The sequence below is a fragment of the Pleurodeles waltl genome, chromosome 5 (assembly GCF_031143425.1).
Source record: "Pleurodeles waltl isolate 20211129_DDA chromosome 5, aPleWal1.hap1.20221129, whole genome shotgun sequence".
Classification (NCBI taxonomy): Eukaryota; Metazoa; Chordata; class Amphibia; order Caudata; family Salamandridae; genus Pleurodeles; species Pleurodeles waltl.
Window position 1 is genome coordinate 1,141,213,403 of NC_090444.1, and position 23,437 is coordinate 1,141,236,839.

General features: G+C 44.5%; 1 protein-coding gene across 1 annotated transcript in view; it reads left to right on the top strand.

The window, feature by feature from the left end:
• Window positions 1–670: 670 nt before the first annotated feature.
• Window positions 671–23,437, top strand: part of LOC138296325 (G-protein coupled receptor family C group 6 member A-like) — a 302,127-nt gene continuing 279,360 nt past the window's right edge. The window contains exon 1 of the mRNA XM_069235364.1: window positions 671–902. Within this exon, the coding sequence (XP_069091465.1) occupies window positions 712–902 (191 nt within the window). The 5' untranslated portion in view covers window positions 671–711. The remainder of the gene's footprint in view (window positions 903–23,437) is intronic.

The window sequence follows — 23,437 nt, forward strand, 5'->3', positions numbered from 1 at the left end:
GTTCATTGTTTCATGATGCGTTGACGATTTTTCTGCTTTACATTAACATTTACTTTATTAAATTTGTACTCTGCTGGTTTTGCTACTTTTTCCGCTTAAATCCGCTTTGTGCTGTTTCTCCTGCATTCTAGCTATTATGTTAAGCAGGTGCCGAGGTCGGCCTTTAAAAGTATTGAAACAAACTTAAATATAACAAATCAACAATAATTGCTATAGGAATAACTACAGGATTCCTTTTCACATACGCCTTTTATCATTATTGTGGCAAACATGAATTCTATAATAATGCATACCTGGTAACATCTATCTATTGGTGATTTTTTGAGGAATTTCTTCTCTTTCGCTTGTTTTGTCTTATTTTAATGGGGTGGTGAAAAGAAAAACCTTTGTTTTACTCAGCTTACTGTTCTACAAATGACCCGATTCTCAAGTCTTATATAACCTACACAACATGGGGACTGTCATTACCTCCCGTTAGCACAGTTCGAAGAAAATATGTTTTTGTCAGAACCAGTCTGCCTGAAACTCTACACCTGTGAATTGCTACCATATATTTACTGCACAATAGGTGGCGAGCTATGGTTCACGGTCGCACCTCAGGCAATCACCGAGTTATTTACATCACTGAAAGTGTCTTTCATAATTTTTCGAAGTATTTGTTGAATGTTGTGCGAGCTTCGGCATTTGCAGCGTTACTAGCAGAGGTCCAACATGCTTCACAATATCGCGCTGTTGGCCCTTTTTTGCCTTTTTTCCCTGGGTTCTGCAGTGGCTTGTGAGTATCAAAATGTACTTGCTGCTAGACTTCCAGGAGACATATATATTGGAGGGTTCTTTCCGCTTCACATGGGAGTTTCATATCCAGTAGATATTACTCCACTGAGAAAATTCAACTGCACCGGGTAAGTTTTGTGATTTTTGTCAACAGTATGCCACAGCCGCAGCATGGCTTTTCATATATGCGCATAATAATAAAGTAAGGGTGTGTTATCATCTGCCATGTTACCAAATGTATGCCTTTTGCTCAGAGGGCCACAGATCCCGGTTGTTTGATATGATAGTGTATTCAACTGCAATCCACCATTAGTTTAATAATATCAGACAGTAGGAGAGTGAGAAAATGAAAAAGTGACTGAGACTGATAGAGAGATAAAAGGAAAAGAGTGAATAGTTAGGAAAGGTGGGAAAGAGTTTGAGGCGGATAAATAGAACGACAGAGCCCCCAGAGAGCGAGTGACGAGAGAGAGACAGAAAGAACAAGCGAAAGAGAGACATAGAAGGCAAGCGAGAGTGAGAGATGAGGAGAGGGATAAAAATAAAGAATGAGAATGGGAGAGAAATAAAACAAGGTATTTTTCTAAAATGTAGGCACTAGAAAGATTAACTACGGCGTTTGTCAAGATCATTTTTGTACATGCAAATGCATTCTCGCAGTAGCATTTTTATTTACTCCAGTATAATGTATTGCCATTTTTTCAAATGCAAATATATGAAAATATCTATATGTATTACCAGATTAGGATACGATCATTTTATGATGAAAATTCATTTTAAAAATCACAGAATTCCCCTTTAAAACTAGATAAGAAGCTCATCCAAAGCTTTATTTATGACCTTACTTTTGACATAGTGAACAGCCACTCATTACATAAAAATGTGGTAACATCAGCAAGGAAGATGCTTCTCAACTATGGTCACACACTTACCTACACACTTAGAAATCCAAGGGCCTCATTTAGAAAGAAGTGACGCAGCGTAGTGGCAAATTTTGCAGCGCTGTGCTGCGTCATTTCAGAAACACGAGGATGAACCATATTTGCTACAATATTGCGCACCACTCTGTTTTCCATAGCACTGGTGCTAAAATTAGCTGCCTAGTGCCAATGCAGGCACCCTTCCCTTGCACTAAGTCTGCGTTGCAGGTAATAATTGTTTATGTGCAGGAAGGTGCTCCTTCCTGCACATAAACAATCAATAATGGCGATTTGCTAGTTCTAGTGTGCTGCATTCTGCTGCACACATAGAAGCAACAAATCGTCATTATTTAATGACAGTTTATGCGCTGGAAGGGACTTTTTCATGCACATAAACAATCATTAATGGTTACTTGCTCCTTCTATGTGTGCTGCAGAATTCAGCACACATAGAAAAAGCAGAACTGAGGAAAAATAGAAATATTTCTCCTTATTGCACCACTCTAAAGCCACCTCTGAGGTGGCGTTAGTTCTTGGCGCTGCCTCAGATTTACGATTTCTCATAAATCTGGGGCAGTGTCAAAATGCAATGGATGTTGTGGTGGAATGCCCACAGCAACGCTCATTGCACGCCCCTTTCATGCAAAGTGATGCGTGTAGAGGGGTCATATTTAGAAGGTGGTGTTAAGCCACAAAAAGTGGCTTAATGCTTCTTTGTAAATATGGAGCAAGGCATTGTGCCACCAGAACACTGGAGAAAGGGATGTTCTGGTGATGCAATGTCTTGGGGCCTCATGTAAACAGCATTGCACTCTTCTAAATGCCCAGGGGACCCACTTCTGGGCATACTCTTCTTACTAAGGGAAACAATAGCAAAAAGAACAGATGATAGAATGCTAAACAAATCAAACATTCTCCCCCACTCACAGATCTGGGTTTAATCCATCACGTTTTTGCTCACCACGCCACCCCAGTTTGGACCCAGTCATATGCAAACTAGTCTTGGCGCTGCTCCCTATGGCAACCATCCTGCCTGTATTGCAAGGCCAGGTCGTCTATGGATCATAAACAAACATCCTGGGACCGGTTTCAGAGTATCACCCTTCACCAACCAGGCTAGCTTGAATGCAGTGGCACAGTGAGCATGGGACCCGTGTCTGGGCATACCCTTACCACTCAGGGTTGCAAAAGCAAAAAGAACAGATGGTGGACAGAATGCTGAACTAATCAAACATTCACCTGAGTCACAGATCTGGGTGTAATCCATTGTTTTTTTGCTCACCACATCACTCCAGTTTGGGTCCAGCCATATGCAAATCAGTCTTAACCCTGCTCCCCATGGGAACACTACAGCCTGAAGCGCCAGACCAGGTACAATGCACACACCCTCAGGGCACTTCACAACTTAGGACTGGACTACTTTAACCACCGCCTGACCTTCTATGCCCCCGCCAGGCAACTCCGATCTTCCCAACTCGCCACCATCCCCAGAATCAGGAAGAGCAATCAATCAATCAATATTTGTTAAGCACAGCTGCTCACCCGTGAGGGTCTCAAGGCGAGCACAGCTGAAGGCAGATCCTTCTCTTACCTCACAGCCCGGACATGGAACATACTCGCACTCAACCTCAGACAGGTCACCTCACTGAAGCAGTTCAGGAAAGATCTCAAGACCTGGCTCTTTGAGAGATCAGCACACCCACAACAGTGCCTTGAGACCCCCTGGGTGACAAGCCGTGCTTTATAAGTGCCTGATTGATTGATTGAGGTCCTCCCTGGACCAGAAACAAGCACCCTGGGACTGGTATTGGGGTATCACCCCTTATGAGACAGGCTGTTGGATAATCAGCCATTCACTAAAGAGACAACACAACAGGGATACCAGGCAGTGCAAAGATGAAGTCTAAGGAACTAGAAAAGTTCCTCACAAGGACCAGTACTGGAAATTCTTGACAGCAAGAGTGGATGAATGTGCTGTTTAATCTTTTGTAAAGGGAGAGTGAGAGGCAGGTACTAGCAGATCACCAGCATGTGCAACATAAGAAACAAAAGGACAAAATTAGCATTTTGTCAGCACGTTCAACATTTCTTTAGCAAAACCTATTGTTTGGCATATCGACATTTAAAAAGAGTGCTTCAGCCCAGCGTGTTAGAGGTGAAAATCATAAAGTGGCAGAATCCTTTATATTTTAAAGAAAACTTCTTCAAGCTGGCTGTGTTTTTTTCGTGGAATGACTGCTTCCTTTAGCTCTCTTCACTGTTTTCTCCTTCTCCCTGAATGTAATCTAGGGAAGCCTGCCCACTAAGCAGGAGGGAGATGGTTTGCGGAACAAAGAAGGTTATGTGATGATGATCTTTTGGATGAAAGATGCATATAATCAAAGACATCAAGTCTAAGTCATTGAGTATATGACTTGTATATTTAGAATTCTGGGTTAGCTCTCTCTGAGAGCAGTATAAATTTCACTTCTGCTGGGGGGAGGTGGGAATGGAACCTGTTCTCCAAATGCTCCTCTGTTCAAAGCTTTCCTATGAACAAATCTGCCCCTTGGAGCTGCTGAGGTTTCAAGAAGCAACACCCCACAAGGGAAGACCTTGTACAGATCCTTCATTTGACAGGAACAGACAATTTTAACACATCACAGTTATGCTTCACCAAATATGGAAACCATTTGTCTTCATTGGTTGTCTTACTGTATTAATTGTACCTTTGTTTTGATAGTTTTATCACTTGATGGAGGTAATTTCTTAGGGTGTCATTGATGTCCAAGTATATGTAGCATCACTTCCTGCAATGGCATCAGATATGCCTATTAGTTCTCAGTCCTGCAAATTTTAAAACTTGAGAATTCAGACTAACTTTATGTGAATTTGACAGAAGTGAGAAGGAAAATGGAGTTAGATGAGGAGAGAGTGAGAGAAGGGTGAGGAAAAAGTGGAGATGGGAAGCTTAACCTTGCAGAGGCACCATATGATAGGCATTTCTGTATTTCTGGTGGGCAATGAATATGGTTGTTCGAAAAGCCAAACTGGTACTTAAAGAGTAGATGTTGTGCTTTGTACAGCTACACCTCTACGAACCTCCAGACTCCGGATTACGGGAGGAGGAAGATGGGGGTGAACAGAGCTGATGCACAATCCATCTGCAGACTGCTGTTTAAGAACACAGCACTCTGTAGATGGATGTCTGGGTTGCAATTGATTGAGGGGCATAATTCAGCAATATGTCCCCTCACACAGGCACATTCCATTTCTGGTTAGTAAACATACTGAACATGCCTCAGACAGCACACTATGGCCCATATTTATACTTTTTGACGCAAAACTGCGCCACTGCAGTTTTACGTTAAAAATGTTACTGCCGGCTAACACCATTTATTTGTGCCGCTCGGGCGTCAAATTTATACTTTGATGCTCAGCGGCGCAAACCACTGGGTTGAGTCATTTTTTTTACTCAAACCAATGCGCCAATTCGTAAATAAAAATGACGTTAACGCGGCAAAAATGACTTTGATCCGGTTTACGATGTCGCAAACCGGATACACACCTTTTTTTGACGCAATTGCGTCAAAAAGCTGCGCAAACACAGCAAAATGTGCAAAGGATAGCCAAAATGGATCCCAGAAGCTTTGAGAGACCCCAGGAAGATGACAACCGACCAGGAACCAGCCAGGAGGACCCACACAAGATCCAGGAGAGGGAGAAGAAGAAAAGAAAGTGTCAGTTCAGTGCAGAGGAGCAGGAAATACTGGTGAAAGAGATGACGGAACACCAGCACCAACTTTTTGACACCTCTAAATTGCCAATCAGTAGGAGAGAGGCAATTTGGCAACAAATTGTTGACAAGATAAACAGTGTGGCAGATGTACGGAGAGCAGTCTTCGATTGCAAGAAACGCTGGCATGACTGCAAGTGCAGGACCAAGGAAAAGATGGCAAGGCACAGGAAGGCAGCACTGCAGACTGGAGGTGGGAGTCCAGAACCGCAGGAGGCCCTGGACTACATGGAGGAGATGGTGGCAGCCGTCATCCCTGAGGAGATCGTCACAGGGATTCAAGGACAGGACAGCGCAGGCTACCAGGAAAACCCACAGATGCAGGGTAAGTGGCATGGGGAACAAAAATGCCTAATTGTTAACTGCAAGCAGGGTGGGGGACATACCTACCACACAATGCATTTAAGTCATGATAATCAGGGAGTGGAAAAGGCAAAGGGGCACGGCACGGGGGCATGGGCTGTGCAGGGCAAACCAGGGGCACACCACAACACTACACCAACAACCTTTGCATGGGGGTATGCTGCCATGCTAAGGATGTTGGAAAGGCAAAGCCAGCCAGGAGGGAAGGGTACAACATAAAACTGGCCTGCTGTCACACGACAGCTGGAATTCTCGCTACATGAACTAGGGCTCAATTAACAGTCTCAGGCCATATCCGCAAGTGGAATTTAACATTGACAACAGTTGCCAATACCACCTCTGCTGTGTGTGCCGGTCAAGTAGCCAATGCCAGTTAGCTGCCCATGGATCAAACACACCTAAATTAGAGGGTTCAGGGTGACAATGTTATCAATCCCCTGTAATCAATATAAATGTGGTAATCCTGTCAAATGCTCCTGTCCATAGTCGCTACAAACATCAGCCACTGTCATAAACATTATGAGGTACACAGCAGTAATGTCATACCCATGCTGCACATGTCAGGGCCCACCCTGTGCCTGGGTCACAATAGCTACAATGACACCATGCAACATCCCAACTGTCATACTGCTCAGACAACAACATTGAGGGGGAGGACATATGTTTCCAGCTAGTGAAACACGCCTGCACAGTCAGAAGAGGAAATGGAACCCAGCTAGGACCATCAGTGCAATCCTATGTAGAACACATTCCCCAACATCAACATTACACACTACCAATGCTCCCATCTGCATTGTGCCATGCCAATGCTATACATAGTATATGCTAGGTCTCAGCAACATATAGCTGGATGTGAAATATCTGAGACTGGGTCAGTTCCAGATTGTTAAGTGTGGTGCAAGTGCCATCAGAACACCCACAGCCAGTGCAAGGCCACAACATGAGAATGGAAGTAGAGGGAGGGGTGAGCTGTACAATAAGGTGGCAACATACAATTTGGGCAGAACCTACACCTAGAGGATGTGACGCAGACAATTCCCCAAACTGCCCACACTACATGTGACATGCAGGTGGGGCATAGGCCTGGGAGAATGCTAATCTTAATGACAGGAACAATGAACAGGAACCAAGATCACAATGTGCAACTAATAGGAAGTCAGGCACGTCACGTTACAAATTCCACAACACAGACACACTAATTGTACAATATTTCATTGCAGAGGACAATGGCTCTCCTGGGGATGTGCCTGTCCTGGACTTCCCTGATGACATGGATGATGAGCTGACAAACATCAGCCAGCAGACCCTCCAAGATGTCCTTTGAACCCTCCAGACCCCACCTTCAGTCGCAAGGAGGAGCTCAGAAGTAGCAGCCATCACGGAGGACCCAGCCACCACTCCAATTGTACAACCTGCCAGCTCCAACCCAGCTGAGGACTCTGACGACACTGGCACCAGCTTTGAGAGGACTGTAGTTGGAGTACAGCGGACTCTGGCCAAGGAGGTGCGGTGGGTATTCAAATTATGGCAGCCAACCTGGAGGGAGTGCGTTCGTGCATGATGTCATCTGCTGAACAGGCAGCAGCCATGCCATGTCGAACATCTATCTTGCAAGAACTTCAACAAAGTGTGAAGGAAATCAGCACAGCATTAAGGGAGTTGACACAACACCTCCAACACCAAACCTTTCAACGCATGCACAAATGCAATATTGACCCCCTCAGGGCCGACCTGGCTGCCTACCACAGTAATGTAGCTGCTATACTTAAGAACCCGCAGCTCCTCCTTACCGCAGTAATGCCCTTAATAGCCCCACAGTTGGCAGCTACCGGCATTTCTGACTCCATATCTTCAAACACTGAAATGTGTGTTGCCACTTCAAACCCACCACCACCAAGGGCAGAGGAGACGACACACACATCAGAAGATGAAGACGTGGAACAGATCACCTTCACCCGTAAGAGTACCCGGTAGCACAAGTCCATGCCAAATGGGCACTTATATCCAAGGTCCTGTGCTTCGTAACATGCCAGTCTTGCAACAGCTGCTCACATACACTGTTCTCCAGCCCACTGTTTACACTGACACTATGCTCTGTGATTGTCTCTTACTACCTCATGGGCAATTCATGTTCCTCTGCACTGTATGACACTTCACCCCAGCATGTCCAATGACATGTCCCTTTGCACTTGTGTTAGTATCACAATAGAATGCGTCACACTAATGGATTCACAATCCTGGACTATGTAAATATAGCACCTCAGCACTTTAAACTAAATAGCACTTACACAACCACTTTGCCTCTGTGTAATGTGACACATCAACCGTGTAGGAGATTAGTAATGTATGTCTCATGTCAATGGCCATAGAATGTCAATACAACTGCTTTGAAAGATTGTGGGATGATAACTATGCCGTGGGGTTTGAATTGTACCATCATCTGCCCTTCATAAGGGTTAAATCTGAAGTAAATAGAAAAATTACAGTATAATGCTGTGTTGGACAGAATAACTGCTTCAAGGGATGTCTAAGCAGAAAATCATTGTATTAATTTTTTTCTTCCAGACAATCTTTAGGTATGTGACATTTGACTTACAAATTTCATCACACACACCATACATCAGGAATGGATGTGTATGAGTGTACGTACAAATAAGTAACCTGGTGGTACAATGTAAGAAATGATAGGTGTGAGTTATGTATACTATACTACATGAGATTATACCATCACTCACCTAATCAGGGTTCACATGAACATCAGGCTGCAGGCAGACGTACCACAGTGTCCTCGATACAAAATCTGGTCTCAAAGTATGACGGATTGAAAACATACATCCAAACTTAACTACACATTGGGATTCATAGTAACCTTGAGTGGTGGGTGCAATGGATGGCAGATTCCTAGCGAAATAGCTTTGGTGTAGCTGCCAATGTGACAGCTCAATTGGGATTTGGATGCAGGATGGAATATAAATGCAAATACTAAATTGACACTGTTCACCCATGCCAAGGCCCTGATCCCCAAGCAAATGACACATTCTGTAAAGGAGTACCTAAGTATTTATTTAACTGTAAAAATAGGATGCTAAACTAGGGGAAACACCTTAACTAACCTAACCTATCCTAAATACACATTACCCACAGTTGGCCCTAACTACCCTAAGCTAAACTTACTTATCACATATAACTAAACACTCCAAACATCGACCCCCCACCCCACTTATATGACAGGACACATGGAGGACAACATATACTAACCTAAACACATATTATCTTATCCTAAACAAATATCTATTTTTTTTTTTTTTCTTTTTTTTAATTTTTTTTTTTAATACTCAAAAACCCCACCATCATCCCCCACCCACAAAACAAAACATGCAAAAATATCATACCCTCCACCCCCAACCCACTAATACTAACTAAACTAACAGCCCATCCTAACCTAACACTAAGCCCCCTAAACCCACTAAATATAAGAACCAGGAAAGAGGAGGGAGTGGAGGGAATCATGGCTGAGGGTCTCCAAGTCACAAGTTTGCCCTCCTCAGGGTCTTCTTTATCCCAGGCACTCTCCTGTTGATCTGGGACACCTCCTGCTGCAGCCTGTCCAGTCTGCACAACATCCGTTGCATGTCACGTTGCATTGAACGAAATTCCACATTGTCAATGACTGCAGCAGGGGTGGTCTGTGTGCCAGTTGTGGAGGGTTGTGCACTTGCCGGTGCCATGGTTGGAGGGGGAGGTGCAGGGGCTGCTGTCAGTGGTCCAGGAGCGGAGGATGTTGATGGACCTGCAGTGGTGGCTGTCATCCGTACTGCCACTTGGGTCGTAGTGGTGGTGGTATCGGCTGTTGTGGACACAGGTGGGCCCCCTTCGGCAAATGCCCTCCACACCCCTGTGGCTGTCTCATGGCGCTAACACCATGCCATGTGGCAGAACCCAGACTCAACATCCAGAATGTGGCGGTAACGCATCACCCTCCTCTGAAATTCGCGGATCTGGTTGGCATCCATATTGGCTGCTGTTAAAAAAGATAAAGCCAAACATTAGTTACATCATTATCACTGATGATAATCAAAAAATACATCTAATATAGCTGAAACATGTCAAATCACAGTACAGATCACAGATTGTCCCTGAGGAAGTACATGCCAACGCAGCCTACACATGTCCTATCTAACAGCACAGCAATACTCAAAAGATGTGTACATACTTAAATTCTCTAATTATCATTGTTCTGCCATTAGTCACATAACAAATGCTGCAAGTCCTCCACATGTGACAGGCCAACTAATGACTATCTTCTGGGTGACAATCAAGGGCCCCAAGAACTGTGATTTGTAAGTGGAATTGCCAGGATGGTATGCAGTTGCTAATCAAGAGTGGGTATCCTAGGTTGGAACAAATGAATTGCAGTATTACATGTCTGTGTACTACACTTGGATCCTCACACCTAGGTACACATATTTCATAACCCAAGCCTGTGCCTCGGGGGGGGGTGGACAAGAAATGCATACTTTCAAACATCAAGGACAGCCAGGAAGCTTTGGACAGCTGTCCATGGGTTTAGTCAGTCAACCACAGGTAGAGAGGGTGTCCAACTAGGATAGACACAAACATTTGACAATCCCATCCACATTTATGTTTCTAATTGTGGAAAATTGTCAACATCATTTGATACCACCAATACCTGTCCTACAACAAGCACATAGATGCAAGCACCCATCTGGGCATGAGCTGCATGCACACCTATGACATTGTACTCAAGTACCACATAAATGTAGCTTGACCTGTGGAGCTAGATGCTGCTAGGAAGTGAAACATACAGTCTAACATGTTCATTAGTGAACAGGGAGGCTCAAGTCTGTGGGCAATACTTTGGCACCCCTACTCTGTCTGATTCAGGGTATGACTTGCTGACTAAATCATGAAAATGTCCCTCTCCAATTTTTCATTACAAGGAATGTAACAACAAATGTCACCCTATTCACATGGCCATGCCTACAGGGCTGCACTACAATCCCAAAATATGACTCTACGCCACTGATTGTCCAACTCAAATATGGAAAAATAAGTCAAACTCCAGTCAAGTCACATATCAGATTATGTGCCAGCACATCATACCTTGCTATGTGTCCGACACACAGGAGTCAATCACACAACAGCTGCAAACAGAACACAGAACTAAAATATCAGCACTGACTGGATATGTCTGGGTCCGCAAATCAAGCCACTTCTCCAATTGTGTAAGGGGCAGGTCCACCTGTAAAGCATGGAAGGGTGAAATGTGCTCAATGTCTGTGCACGGTACAACACTTTAAAGTAAAATTACTGTGTGTAACATTATATCTGAAAGTCCAGCCCCTCAGGCATGATGATACTCCAACATACATACCACTGCAAACATGTATAGACCCTGTCACTCCAGTGAGTGATACACACACATATGCACACATGCAGTGGCCCTAACTATCGTGTGGTGACAAACATGATTCCTCAATTGCTTGCGGACTCATTAATAGAGTGTACTCGATTTCATCATTTGTTGTTATGGGAGACATGCAATGCCACATTCCTGGTGCCCTGCAATACTAGTCACTCAGGTATTGTGGTTTGTGCATCAAGGGGCAATCCATTACTGTGTGATGCTCATGTGGTTTGAGTTAAGCTCATGATTTATTACGCTTTCTTTGGTCCCTTACATGTAGGCCTGTGTTGTCTGTAGGTTACATTTGCTACATTTACAGTGTACCCTGAGCCACATATGTCCCCTCTGACACCATAATGGCAGGGATCCTGTGCGTTACTTAATGACAATCTGACACTAAACATGGATTGGCCATTTATTGAAATTACTACAACAAAGAAATATATGCTGACAGTGTATTTTTGGTCATCCATGACAGAATGCATGGGCACAGATGTAGTCATTGCACCTGAAATGTGTCACTCATTGCCCTGTGTACCCATATCGGGTATTGGAATTCACAGTTAGCCACATTCATCATCTTACATTAGCCAAGTTGGGATATCAGCGGGTATACGGCAAACTGACACTGTCCCAATTTTCTAATATGGTTTAGCAAATGTCCTACTGTGTCAATCATGATGATGTAGGTTTCAATTTGTATGTACCTTGGGAATGGCAGCAGTCAAAGGAATGCTGGTCTTCTGATCTTAGCATACACCCATGTCTGTGATAGCCTTCATACTGGGAAGTTAGCTATTGTACATTTGCTGCACTAGATTAGCAGGGGTGTACCAAACGTAAAGTTGCAAAGTATTTGGGGACTTTACATGTATGATGGAATTGGTCAGGGGTCCCTTTCACATTATCATGCAAGTAACCATGCATTCACCAACTTCAGGTATCCCATGATGACCCAATAACTTCTCAGAAGTGCATGGCTATAACGTAACACAGATGGCAAATGCATCAGTTCTGTTCCAGCTATTGTGGCCAATGGCAATTTAAAATACACGGGAACAATGAACAGAGGGCCAGGGATATTTTTAATTCCTCAATTTGTAGCATTTGCTTCATGTTTTATGCTACAGCTATGGAAAGTAGCACCAAACATTTAGATATTATCCCATGTGCATTACTTTGGCATCCATTTCTAATTTAATTGTGGCACAAACCAAGTCAAACTATCAGCCTAAGATATTACCTGGGGTTAGGAAGAACTTTGTACGTTTGGCCCGGAGTACAGTTCAGACATGTATTCAAAATAATTGGGGACCACATTAATTTCTTGCTTTAGCTTGTAAAATTCATCTCTTTCCTGGTACACTCACAGACCATGGATAAAACATGTTTGAGCTGCATTACCATAATCTATTGACGTAAAAGCAGCACTTATTTACACAATCAAATTGTCTTTTCTAAGTTTGTGCAGCTGTTGTGTCGACAAATGACGGTAACGTGTAGCAATTATTCTATAACTCAGGGCCACTGTATGTTTAACTTGCATTCCACATGTCCAAAAAAATTGCCTGCAGCATAATATTAAATCTGCTACTGTCATCACAGAGCATTTAAATGTGCACATAACTCTGAATTGTACTCACCAACAGGACCACCAATCACAACACCCAGGTGGTCCAGTAGGTCTTGCTCTCTGGCAACAAGGTCAGCCCAGCGGTGCTTCAGTTGGTGGTCGTTGTGAGGTGTTTTGCGACGCAGATGGTACAGCACCTTGGACCACCTGAGCCTCCTCGCCTCCGTGTGATACCCCTGTATCACCCTGCCACCTGCTTCAATCATCAGGGGGAGGAAGTGGCATATCAGCCAAATGAATGCCCCCAGCTCCACCTCACCCATTCTCCCCAAACGTGGCCTACCCAACATGACAGAAAGAATAGTACTAGTAAAGGGTACAGAGGAAAAAAAAAGGGGAAGGAGGGAGGAAAATGAAAGTAAAGTAACCCACAAACAGACCAACTATCCCCAAACTAACAATACCCACTACACACTCCCAACAGTACAAAGACAAAATTAGACACCAAATATGACAAATACACACTTACAATGAACAACTGAGACAATTACAAATAAAACAGATGACAAATAGGATGGCACACAGGAGACAAAAGCACAAATTGGACAGACAAAACTCTCAGCACAGCCACAGAGTCTAGAAAAATCACAGACTTTAATGTGAAAGTACACCCACTGTACAATTTCTGTGAACAGGATATCCTATTACATCACTTTCTGCCTCAAATGCGGTGTGTTTTTATTATATTGCAGCAACATTTTATGACGCTTACAGTCTGTGCGTCAATTTTTTTTTACTCAAATGCTTAAAAATTACCCTGCATTCATAGTTCAAAATATTTTGCATTGCTAACCAATTTCATGGGGTACAGTAAAGGAATTACCGTTCGGGGCCAATGTATGTATAATGGCTGTGAGTGTCATTTTTCAAGGCATATGCAGCAATTTTTGACGCATATGTGTCTTTTTTGAGGGGTTTGCATCAAAGTATATGTCTTTTGCTGTGTTTGTGTCATTTCTCTCATTTTTAAATTACATGAAAGCTGTAACTGTACAGAGATAGGCTGTTTGCACCTGCATTGTGTGTTCCAGTGTTTGGGCACATGTGGCAGACCACACTACTGCGGACCATGATACTCATGTTGTTGTACCGCATGAGCACTCTTCACTGACGCAATAGATACCCAAACTTTTTTAATAAAAATTAGTATTACCCAGTTTGAGCAGGTTATGCATCAATAGAGGATAACAAGGCTATGCAACTTAATACATTAACTCATTGCCTGTGTGTTAATGTCTGTGAATTGGCTATTTCAATTGTTGTTGGGTCTCTGTGTGACCGGCACAAGACGTGCTTTCATTAATGTGCTTGTATGCATGTGTTGTAAATGTGGATAACCATCAGAAACTATTCAGTGTAGAAATGAGTCAGGATATGTGTTTGTCATACACGTAGCATCTAATGCTGTGTCAACTGCACTGACTTTTGGGACAATACATCTCCCATGACAAACTATGCACAGGCTAGATAGAGGACGGTTGATAATGACAATGAGTAAGCCATCACATGTAAAGGAATGTTGGATACCACATCCTGGTCACTTGTTTGTATACTAGCCATGAGTCAGTCATTGGAAAATGCTATGTAGGTACAGTGTTTGTGACAAAGAGTCAGAAAACAATCCAAAAATGTAATGTCACTCCACAGTTTGAGTCATATAAATTACCTATGTTTATCTTGTGGCAGTGGAGGACCAGCAGACCAAGCTGCGTGTGTTCACATATTTTCAGTGGTTAATTGCACAAAGGTGTCCAGTTCAAGTGTGAGGCCATGTGTACCCTGTGTCATTATTGTCCTCCATGTTGTCACTGTTACATGCATGTCTACTCATGAGTCTGTGGATCCATTTCCTGCATTTACAGAGTATCCTTCAAAGCAGAATTGACCGAAAGCCAAAGGGGAATCGACAACACACATGGGGATAGTCCAGCTATGGCACTGCAGAAGTTTTATGAGGCTGACAACAGGGCAACCTTGGTGTGCTCACAAACGTAATGGATCAGTAAATAGAACCCGGCAGCTGTCATCACAACATTCGTACACAGGGTGGTATTGAGAATTCCCACTGCAACAGGGAACATCAGTGCCTCTGTGCTGATTAATCTTACAGCTAGTCACCACGCAACCACCATCATTGGGTTGCAGCCAATGTGAATGTGGGTGTGGACCGTGAGGGCACAAACTTGTTTTGTCCTTTCATGCACATTAGCAAACATTGTTTATTGTGCTGGAGGCACCATACCCAAACCATGCATACAGCCATAGTACACTGTCACTGTTTGTCACTCATGCATACATGAAACACAGGCAAGGGATAGGGTCGGGATTAGGACATTTGAATACATGTCCCAGACCTTGATACCATATGTAAACTGATTAAACTATACAATATATTTGTTGATTCATCATAGACCTACCAGACACAATACCCCAGGTGGAAAGTGAGGGCTCGGAAAGCAAATATGAGAGAAATGTAGCCACATGAAACTTCTATGGTAACACAAAGACAGGAAACAATCAGGCTAACAGGATGCACGCTCTGTCAGGAACTAACATGAACAAGGCAAATGCACAGTGAGCAGACTCAGACTGGGAAAAGCCTGAACAACACTGTGGAAAATTAAAACTGGATTTGTGCTGTGGGCTGCAACGTTACACAATAACCCAATGGCTGTGTTACACAAGTGGTTTATACGGCAACGCACAACAAGGATACACATAAGATAGCAGCTTCTAAGCAGTTCCAGGCAGCAACAATGACAGTGCAGGTTAAAATGGCTGGTTTGCATGGAAGTGCTCACAGGTGTGTGCAGCTTCAGTCTCTCACAAGTCCTGTAGGTGTGAATCCAGTTCAAAGGACCAACAGTACCTTTCACATGGGAAGCAATGGACAGGTGATTACAGGCCCTACAGACTGCCAGGCAGTGCATTTTCGGACCTGCAGTCCATGCAGTCAGATGAACTAGGACTATGGCATGCCATACTAAAGAGGGAACCACACTGGAGTCAGAATGTGAGTCTGGGAGTGTGTAGACGAAGGATTGTCAGGGTACAAGTAGTCCTGTTGCAGTGCCCCCTAGAGAAGGGTGGGGAGAGACTGAATAAATGCCTATGACAGAACTTATAACCTGGGATGGCATGCACAGGGCATGCCTTGTAAGCAATGCTTGTCATACTTGGGGCACTCATGCTATCCATTTGCAGCTTACATGGACTTCTTGTCACACATGCTCCTTGCAGAGATAGCTGATGTCACACTTACTGCTGTCAAGGGTGGGGTCATACATTCCTGTTACCAATGCAATTGCAAATCCACTGCCTCATGTATGAAGCAGGTTTTTCACTTGTGATTGATGGTGTCTTAGTTGTGTGCCATATGCTGCGATGAACCATGTTGGCAACATGGATGTGTGCCATAGCTGTGCTACTCTGATATTGCCCTTGAAATGTGAAATGAGCACGATATATATGTCATTTACACTGTGCGTGGAGTAGGGTGTACATTCATACCTAACAAATGTGATATGGCTTTTTCAGTATCCTAATCTGTATTACTGCACTGCTTCATGAGGCTAAACACTGATTGTGATTCCTAGGGATCATGTGATGCATAAATAATTACCCAGACCATGATTTAGTGATTAGATTAGGTGTTTAATGACATATGATAAGAAAGTGGTGATGGTGACTATAGTTAAAAGAAGTTTTGTACAATGTGTTGTCTCCGACGCAATCCTGCTGCAGTGTTTGGATGGTCCCCCTCATGTTGATGGGCAGCATCCTCCTCTTCCTCCTCTTCAGGCATTTGTGGGTCTGGTTCATAGAGGGAAATGTTCTTCCTTACACATATATTGTGCGGGATGGCACAGGTCAGAAAGATCTTGCAGACCATTTCCGGTGAATATAAGAGGCTGCCTCCGGTGATGTCGAGGCACCTGAATCTTGACTTCAGGATGTCAAAGGTCCTCTCTACTATGGTGCATGTCCTCCAATGTGCCACATCATAGACACGCTCTGCTGCAGTGCTTGGGTTTGCAAATGGGGTCATGATCTATGGCTGGATCCCATACCCCTGATCAGCTGAAAGAGAAAATGAGTGAACATTTTTGATGGAGTTGCACCATGATTATCACTTTGCATGGCAGTTGTTATCTTGTGTTCTCTGTGACTCATCTGTGTTTGTGGTATTGTGTGGAATCCTAGGCTTCTAGGATGTACCATCAGCATTGGGTTGTTTCATTATCTGAACTGGTGTTTGGCTGATTGACCGGATGTCAGTGGTATTTTTGTACACTTGCAGTATATCATGTACTACCATGCATTATGTCATGTGAAAGAGGTGTCCATGTGTCTTAACTGGGGGTGACATGATACTTCCATACACAGAATCAATTCCACAGTGGTGGTAACACGGTTGCATCTATATGGCCTGAACATCCCATCCAATTCAACATATACAATAAAATTTGTTAAACATCAGTGAGGCCCTTTGATTTCGCTGGGTGACAATGTTCAACACATCTCCATAAGTTTGCAGCACTGAAGTGTTGACAACTGACAATGCACAAATATCCCATATGTGAACAAGTTCTATGCAAACCTATTTTTGTGCCCTCACCAAGTGGGCTCATGTTCAAACGTGTACCTTCACTACTGAACCTGGTCCACGTAATGTGGCTAACTTGGTTGTGAGGGTGAAGATTTGAATGTCAGAAGGTCCATATGTGCATACATCTGTTGTGTATATGTTTAATTGTCTCAATCCGTATGTGTAGTAATGTGCACTTTGCAATATTTTCACATCAATATGTGTTCTTAGCACAGTCCACTTGCTTATTGGTAGCGGGCAATGTCACCCCAGGAGTGATGTGAGATGTTGGTACAGCCTCAATGATTGCATGTCACCTTCATTAGAGTCATCATCATCATGCTATATGTGTCATGGAGTTTGACCTCCAGCAAAACACATTACACACCCCTTACACAGTACGTATTGGTTGGAAGGGTGTGTGATTGAGTGTTATTGATGTGATGTTGGAAGATTCATCTTCCAAGTTGTACTGACAGTTAAGGCCATGTCATTGTCACTGTGGTTTTAAATTGTTCCCTTGTGTCTCTGTAGTGGCATCTGTTGTTATTTGCATCTGTCATTTGTCTCTAGGTGTGTATCCCATTGGGTCAGGATATCAAACATGACTAGCAGTGTCACAACCTCAGTGTCTTCCTGGCCACGTGTCAATGTAGTGGTGTATGTGTTGTGTGTCCTAAAGGGTTGCTGTGCTGTGTGTATATAAGTAGGTTTCTGTACTTACCAACAAGTAGGCTATTTCCATATCATCCATCCTGGAAGTGTTGATTGATGTGCATTGGCAGAAGATGAATTAATCATGTACACTCCCAGGATACTTTGCCATGATGATGGTGATCAATCCCCGGTGATCCACAATGGCCGGCACATTGATGGAGTGTGTGTGCTTCCTGTTGCGGTATAGATGCTCGGTTGCAGCAGGTGGCACAATCCGCACATGTGTGCAGTCAATGGCACCAAGCATGTGTGGGAAGCCGTTGATTTGGTAGAAGCCTTGTTTGGTCTCCTGCTGCTTCAGCTGTGTGTTGGGGAATCTGATGTGGCGGGTTGTGAGAGAGATGATGGCATCCAGTACCTTGGGTAGGAAGTCAGAGAATGAGGGCTGTGAGATCCCGGCAACCAGGGCACCAGTGGTTTGAAAAGAGCCACTTGCGAACATGTGGAGGATAGCTAGCAGCTTGGTCTCTGGTGGAATGATGTGGGGTGTCTGCAAGCTGGGTGCCAACTGTGGCTCAATGTGGTGCAGCAGCTGCTGTATGGCCTGCCAGTTTAGTCTGTACCTCTGGATGATGTCAGGTTCCCTGAGGCCCAGAAGGGTTGTCCTGGTCCAGTACATCCTCTCCTGCCTTCTGCGTTGTCTTTGGGGTCCCTGTTGGTGTTGTGGAAGCTGCTGCTGTTGGTCCTGTGCTCTGCGTCTTCTTGCATGCCTGATGAATAGCACCTCCATGTCTTCCTTTTTGAGCTCTGATGTTGCTTTTGTGTGTTTTCCTTAAGTATTGGTGTGTTTGCCCCATTTTAACGCCTGCCCTGACCCAGGTGTTATTTTTTGACGCAAATTGGGCTGTGTGCCATTTTCCGACTCCGCCTCCCAGCCGTGCAGGATTTTTGCACGGTGGGATAAATATAGCGCACAGGTGTTTAAGTAATTTTTTGGACGGGAACGCCTACCTTGATGTCATTAACACAAGGTGGTTTCACGCATCCAGAAAATGACACACACAGTGGCATTTTGGTGTTCATGGCCTCGGGTGTCAAAGTATAAATATGGTGTTAGGTTTGCGCCAAATTTTGATGCAAATTCGGCGCAGACAGAGTTTAAATATGCCCCTATATGTGCTAAAATGTGGAGACCATTGCTATCAGAAACAAGGACAGGGCCTGTGGCAGATCCTTCTCCTCATGCCTAGTTCCTATGTCCACCTCTCAATCTCTACCCTGTTTCTGCAATGGAGGAGTCATCAGCGGAGGAATGAAGGTAAGGAAAACAAATATTTCAAAGTTGTTGCTCAGTGCCCTTGTGACTGAGACTGTGTGAGGGTGAGTGTGTATTTATACATGTAAAGCTTGAGAGTCAGCGAGAGTGAGTGATAGAGACGGAATCAGTGGTGTAACAAAACTTGAGAGCCCCCCTGCAAAGTACATGGAGAGGCCCCCTCCACCCCGGCCAAACACCCACCAGTTTTGCTGAAGGAACCCTTTGGAGCTCTCTTTACCATGGGGGCTGCGGGGCCTTTTGTTATGCGACTGGATGAATATGAGTGTTTGTGAATAATTGTGAATGAATGAGTGAAACAGAGTGGGTGAGAATTGGTGAGAGAGTAAGTGAACATGTGAATGTATGTGATTAAGAGTGAGTGTGCATAATTAAGAGTGGGTAAAAGTAAGTATGAGTTAGAAGAAGTAAGTGAGAGAGTTATTGACACAAGGTGAATTTAGGAGCACAAGTGATGAGGCCGTGAGTGAAATAAAATGAGTGATTGAGTGGAGAAAGAGGAAGAGTTAGTGATGGTTGTGTGAGTGTCTTTTTAAGTGTGCGCATGAATCAGTTACTGAGAGTAAGAGAGAGTAAGAGCCAGTGATTGTGTGTGAAAGATGAGTGAGAATAAATGTCTGTTAGGTGTGAGTGCAAGTTTGTGAGAGAGTTAGTATATAAACGTCTGTGTGAACATGATTGTGGGCATAAGAGTGAGTGAATCCGAGTGAGAATGATTGAGACTGAATGAGAAACAGCAATGTTAAAGGAGTGAGTGGGTTTGAGTGTTTGTGAATATGAGTGCAGGTTTATGTGATTGAAAGTGTGTGAGAGAGTGAGTGAAAGTGAAAATGAGTAAGTGAGAGTGAGTAGGTGAGAATGAGGAGGTAAGAGAGTGAGAGTAAGTAAGGTAGTGTGACTATGATAGAGTTAGAGAGCTAGTGTGAATACTAAGAATGAGGATGCATGTCTTTCTGAGTGAGAATCAATCATTAAGAATGTGAGTGTGAGACAGTGAGAGTGAGTGCATGTGTTAGTTTATTTGTGTAATTGAGTGAGACTCCAAATGACTTAGAGTGAGAATGTGGGAGTATGCATGGGTGTTTAAATATGAGGGAGTTAGAATTAGTGAGGGAAGGGTAGTAAATGTGTGAGAGAGAGAGAGATCAGGAATATGTGTGTGACTGCGTTGTGCTTGAAATTCTCCTGTTGACAATGGCATGGTTAAGGTAATGCCTGGCTTATGAAGATACCTATGACCACCTAGTGGCATTGGTTTATTGGGGGTAATTCTTGCAAAGGAGGACACCTAGGACAAAATGCAGACCCTGACAAATTGGAGTATGAGAGCACATGGCAAAATGCGGTGCTGTCCTATTGGTGGCAAATCGTGATCTAAGGATGATCAACTGTGACATGTGGCTATGAGGGCACCCATAATCTAATGATAGCCCTGACATATTAAAGGAAGGTTTGACGTACTAATCACCCATTATATATCGGCAGGGTAAATGGCAAAATTCTGGCGCTTGCATAATGTATGATATTATTAACACAATAGAGGTACCCAATAGTCATACAAAAAAAAAAAAAAACTAGCAATGGAGGTAACACATAACATTGTGGGTACCCCATAGCAAAATGTGCACAAATGGGGTCAGCTCCTACGAAATGTTAGTGTTCATTTGCATACAATGAAAATATCAGAATATTCCATGAGTGCCCTTTCACAGCATATTACCTTTTAGCAAATGTATGGGAAATGTGTGCTTTAAAATGAAGTATTAGAACCTATTTGTTTATAATTTACTAATGTACTCCACTCGCAGCCCTCCCACAACAAGTCACGGTTTCTTTCCTAATTTGCCGGAATATGGGGCTGGTAATAGACAGACCACTTTCAAAGATCAACAGCGGCCACCAATGGCAGTGAATGGATGTTGAAAGTGAACATTTCAGGGTTGGCTGACTATGTTATTCGAGGTCTAACTCCATACCGCTGTCTGACTGCCTTCTTGGACAAGAATAGAAAAACATTTAGCAGTTTTAGGATTTCAAAGATACACTTGCAAAGCAGCTGTGAACTGCTACTTTCAAGCTTAACAACAGTAATTTCCTTTGACTACTCAATGCTCCCACTCATCGCTTCTGAACCTGACTTTTCCAGTTGAGAGTCATTAGCAGACACAGGTGGTCATTACAACCCTGGCGGACGGTGTAAAAGCGGCGGTAAGACCGCAAACAGTCTGGTGGTAAAAATTTTGGAATTATGACCGTGGAGAAAACCGGCAACAAAGACAGCCACTTTAACACTCCGACCGCCACAGCGGTACAGACAAGCGGCGCGGCGGTCACCGCCAACAGACAGGCGGAACACAATGTACCGTCCATAGTATCACAACCCGCCAATCCGCCACCTTTTCCGGGGCGGATTCTCTGTGGATAAAAACACGGCGGAAACAGTTTCTGCAATGGGAAAACGCTCACCTGAACACATCCCACGAGGAAGGAGGACTCCATGGAGCCTGAACTCCAAATCCTACCGGCCCTTCTCTTCTTACTCATCCACGAAGACCAACACCTGCGCCGGCGCCGACAACGGTGAGTACTGCACCTATGACATAGGGGAGGGGGGAGGCAAAAGTTAGGGACATACACACGCAACACCCCCACCCCCACCCCACATTCGCATATTACAACACACACACCAAAGCATTTACAAAAATAACATCAACAACCCACAACCCCCCCGGAAGAAAGCAAAGACAAAACTAAATCAGTCCAAACCTTGTAATGTATCAATATACATGTCTCAAAAAGATACAGAAATATTAGCTAACCATACAAAAGTATATACATTTTGAGAAGTAGTGCAGATATGCACATATAAATGTCCGTGCACCACTAGTCCAAAAATGCATGGGCGAGGCACACAAAAAATACCTGTCCACACACGGAGAGAACACTGCCGGGGCATCAGATAGAAATACTACAGGCACCTCAGGGGGAAGGGAAGGGGGGGCACCTCAGCCGGAGGAGTGCAAAGCCAGATCCACGATGGGGCTCCATGCCCACTGTTCCATCCTGGGGAGTGCAAAGCCACCTACTCTCAAGTCTCTACAGTGGGTGGCTTGCCCACTGTTCCATCCTGGGGAGTGCAAAGCCACAGTCTCTCAAGTCTCACAAGTGGGTGGCTTGCCCACTGTTCCATCCTGGGGAGTGCAAAGCCACAGTCTCTCAAGTCTCACAAGTGGGTGGCTTGCCCACTGTTCCATCCTGGGGAGTGCAAAGCCACAGTTTCCAAAGTAGATAACAGCCTCCACTGGTTCAGGAGGGGGACTGGTGCCCAGACTGGATTAGTCTCCCCGTGGAAGTTCCTGTACCGTCCCTGGCCCACCCGCACATGGGATAATGATGCTTGATGTGGCGGACATTTCATACTTCCCCGGTGCATGCCCTGTTCAGCGGTGCTTTGCCATGGCGGTGTCTGGACTCTTCAGTGGTGCTTTACCATGGCGGTCTCTGGACTCTTCAGCGGTGCTTTGCCATGGCGGTGTCTGGCCTCTTCAGCGGTGCTTTGCCATGCCGGTTCTAGACTGGGCATTGGTGTGTGGCATGACATTCTCTGGACTGGGCATTGGTGTGTGGCATGATGTTCCCTCATTGCCCAGCGGGGCTGTGGCAGCCGGGCCCGTCCTGGGCACTGACTTCGGCGGTGGTCTCCTGACCAGTGACGGTACTTGGGCCCTCCTGGGCACTGACTCTGGCGGTGGTCTCCTGACCAGTGACAGTACTTGGACCCTCCTGGGCACTGACTCTGGCGGTGGACCAGTGACGATACTTAGGCCCTCCTGGGCACTGACTCTGGCGGTGGTCTCCTGACCAGTGACGGTACTTGGGCCCTCCTTGGTCTCCTGACCAGTGATGATACTTGGGCCCTCCTGGGCACTGACTCTGGCGGTGGTCTCCTGACCAGTGACAATA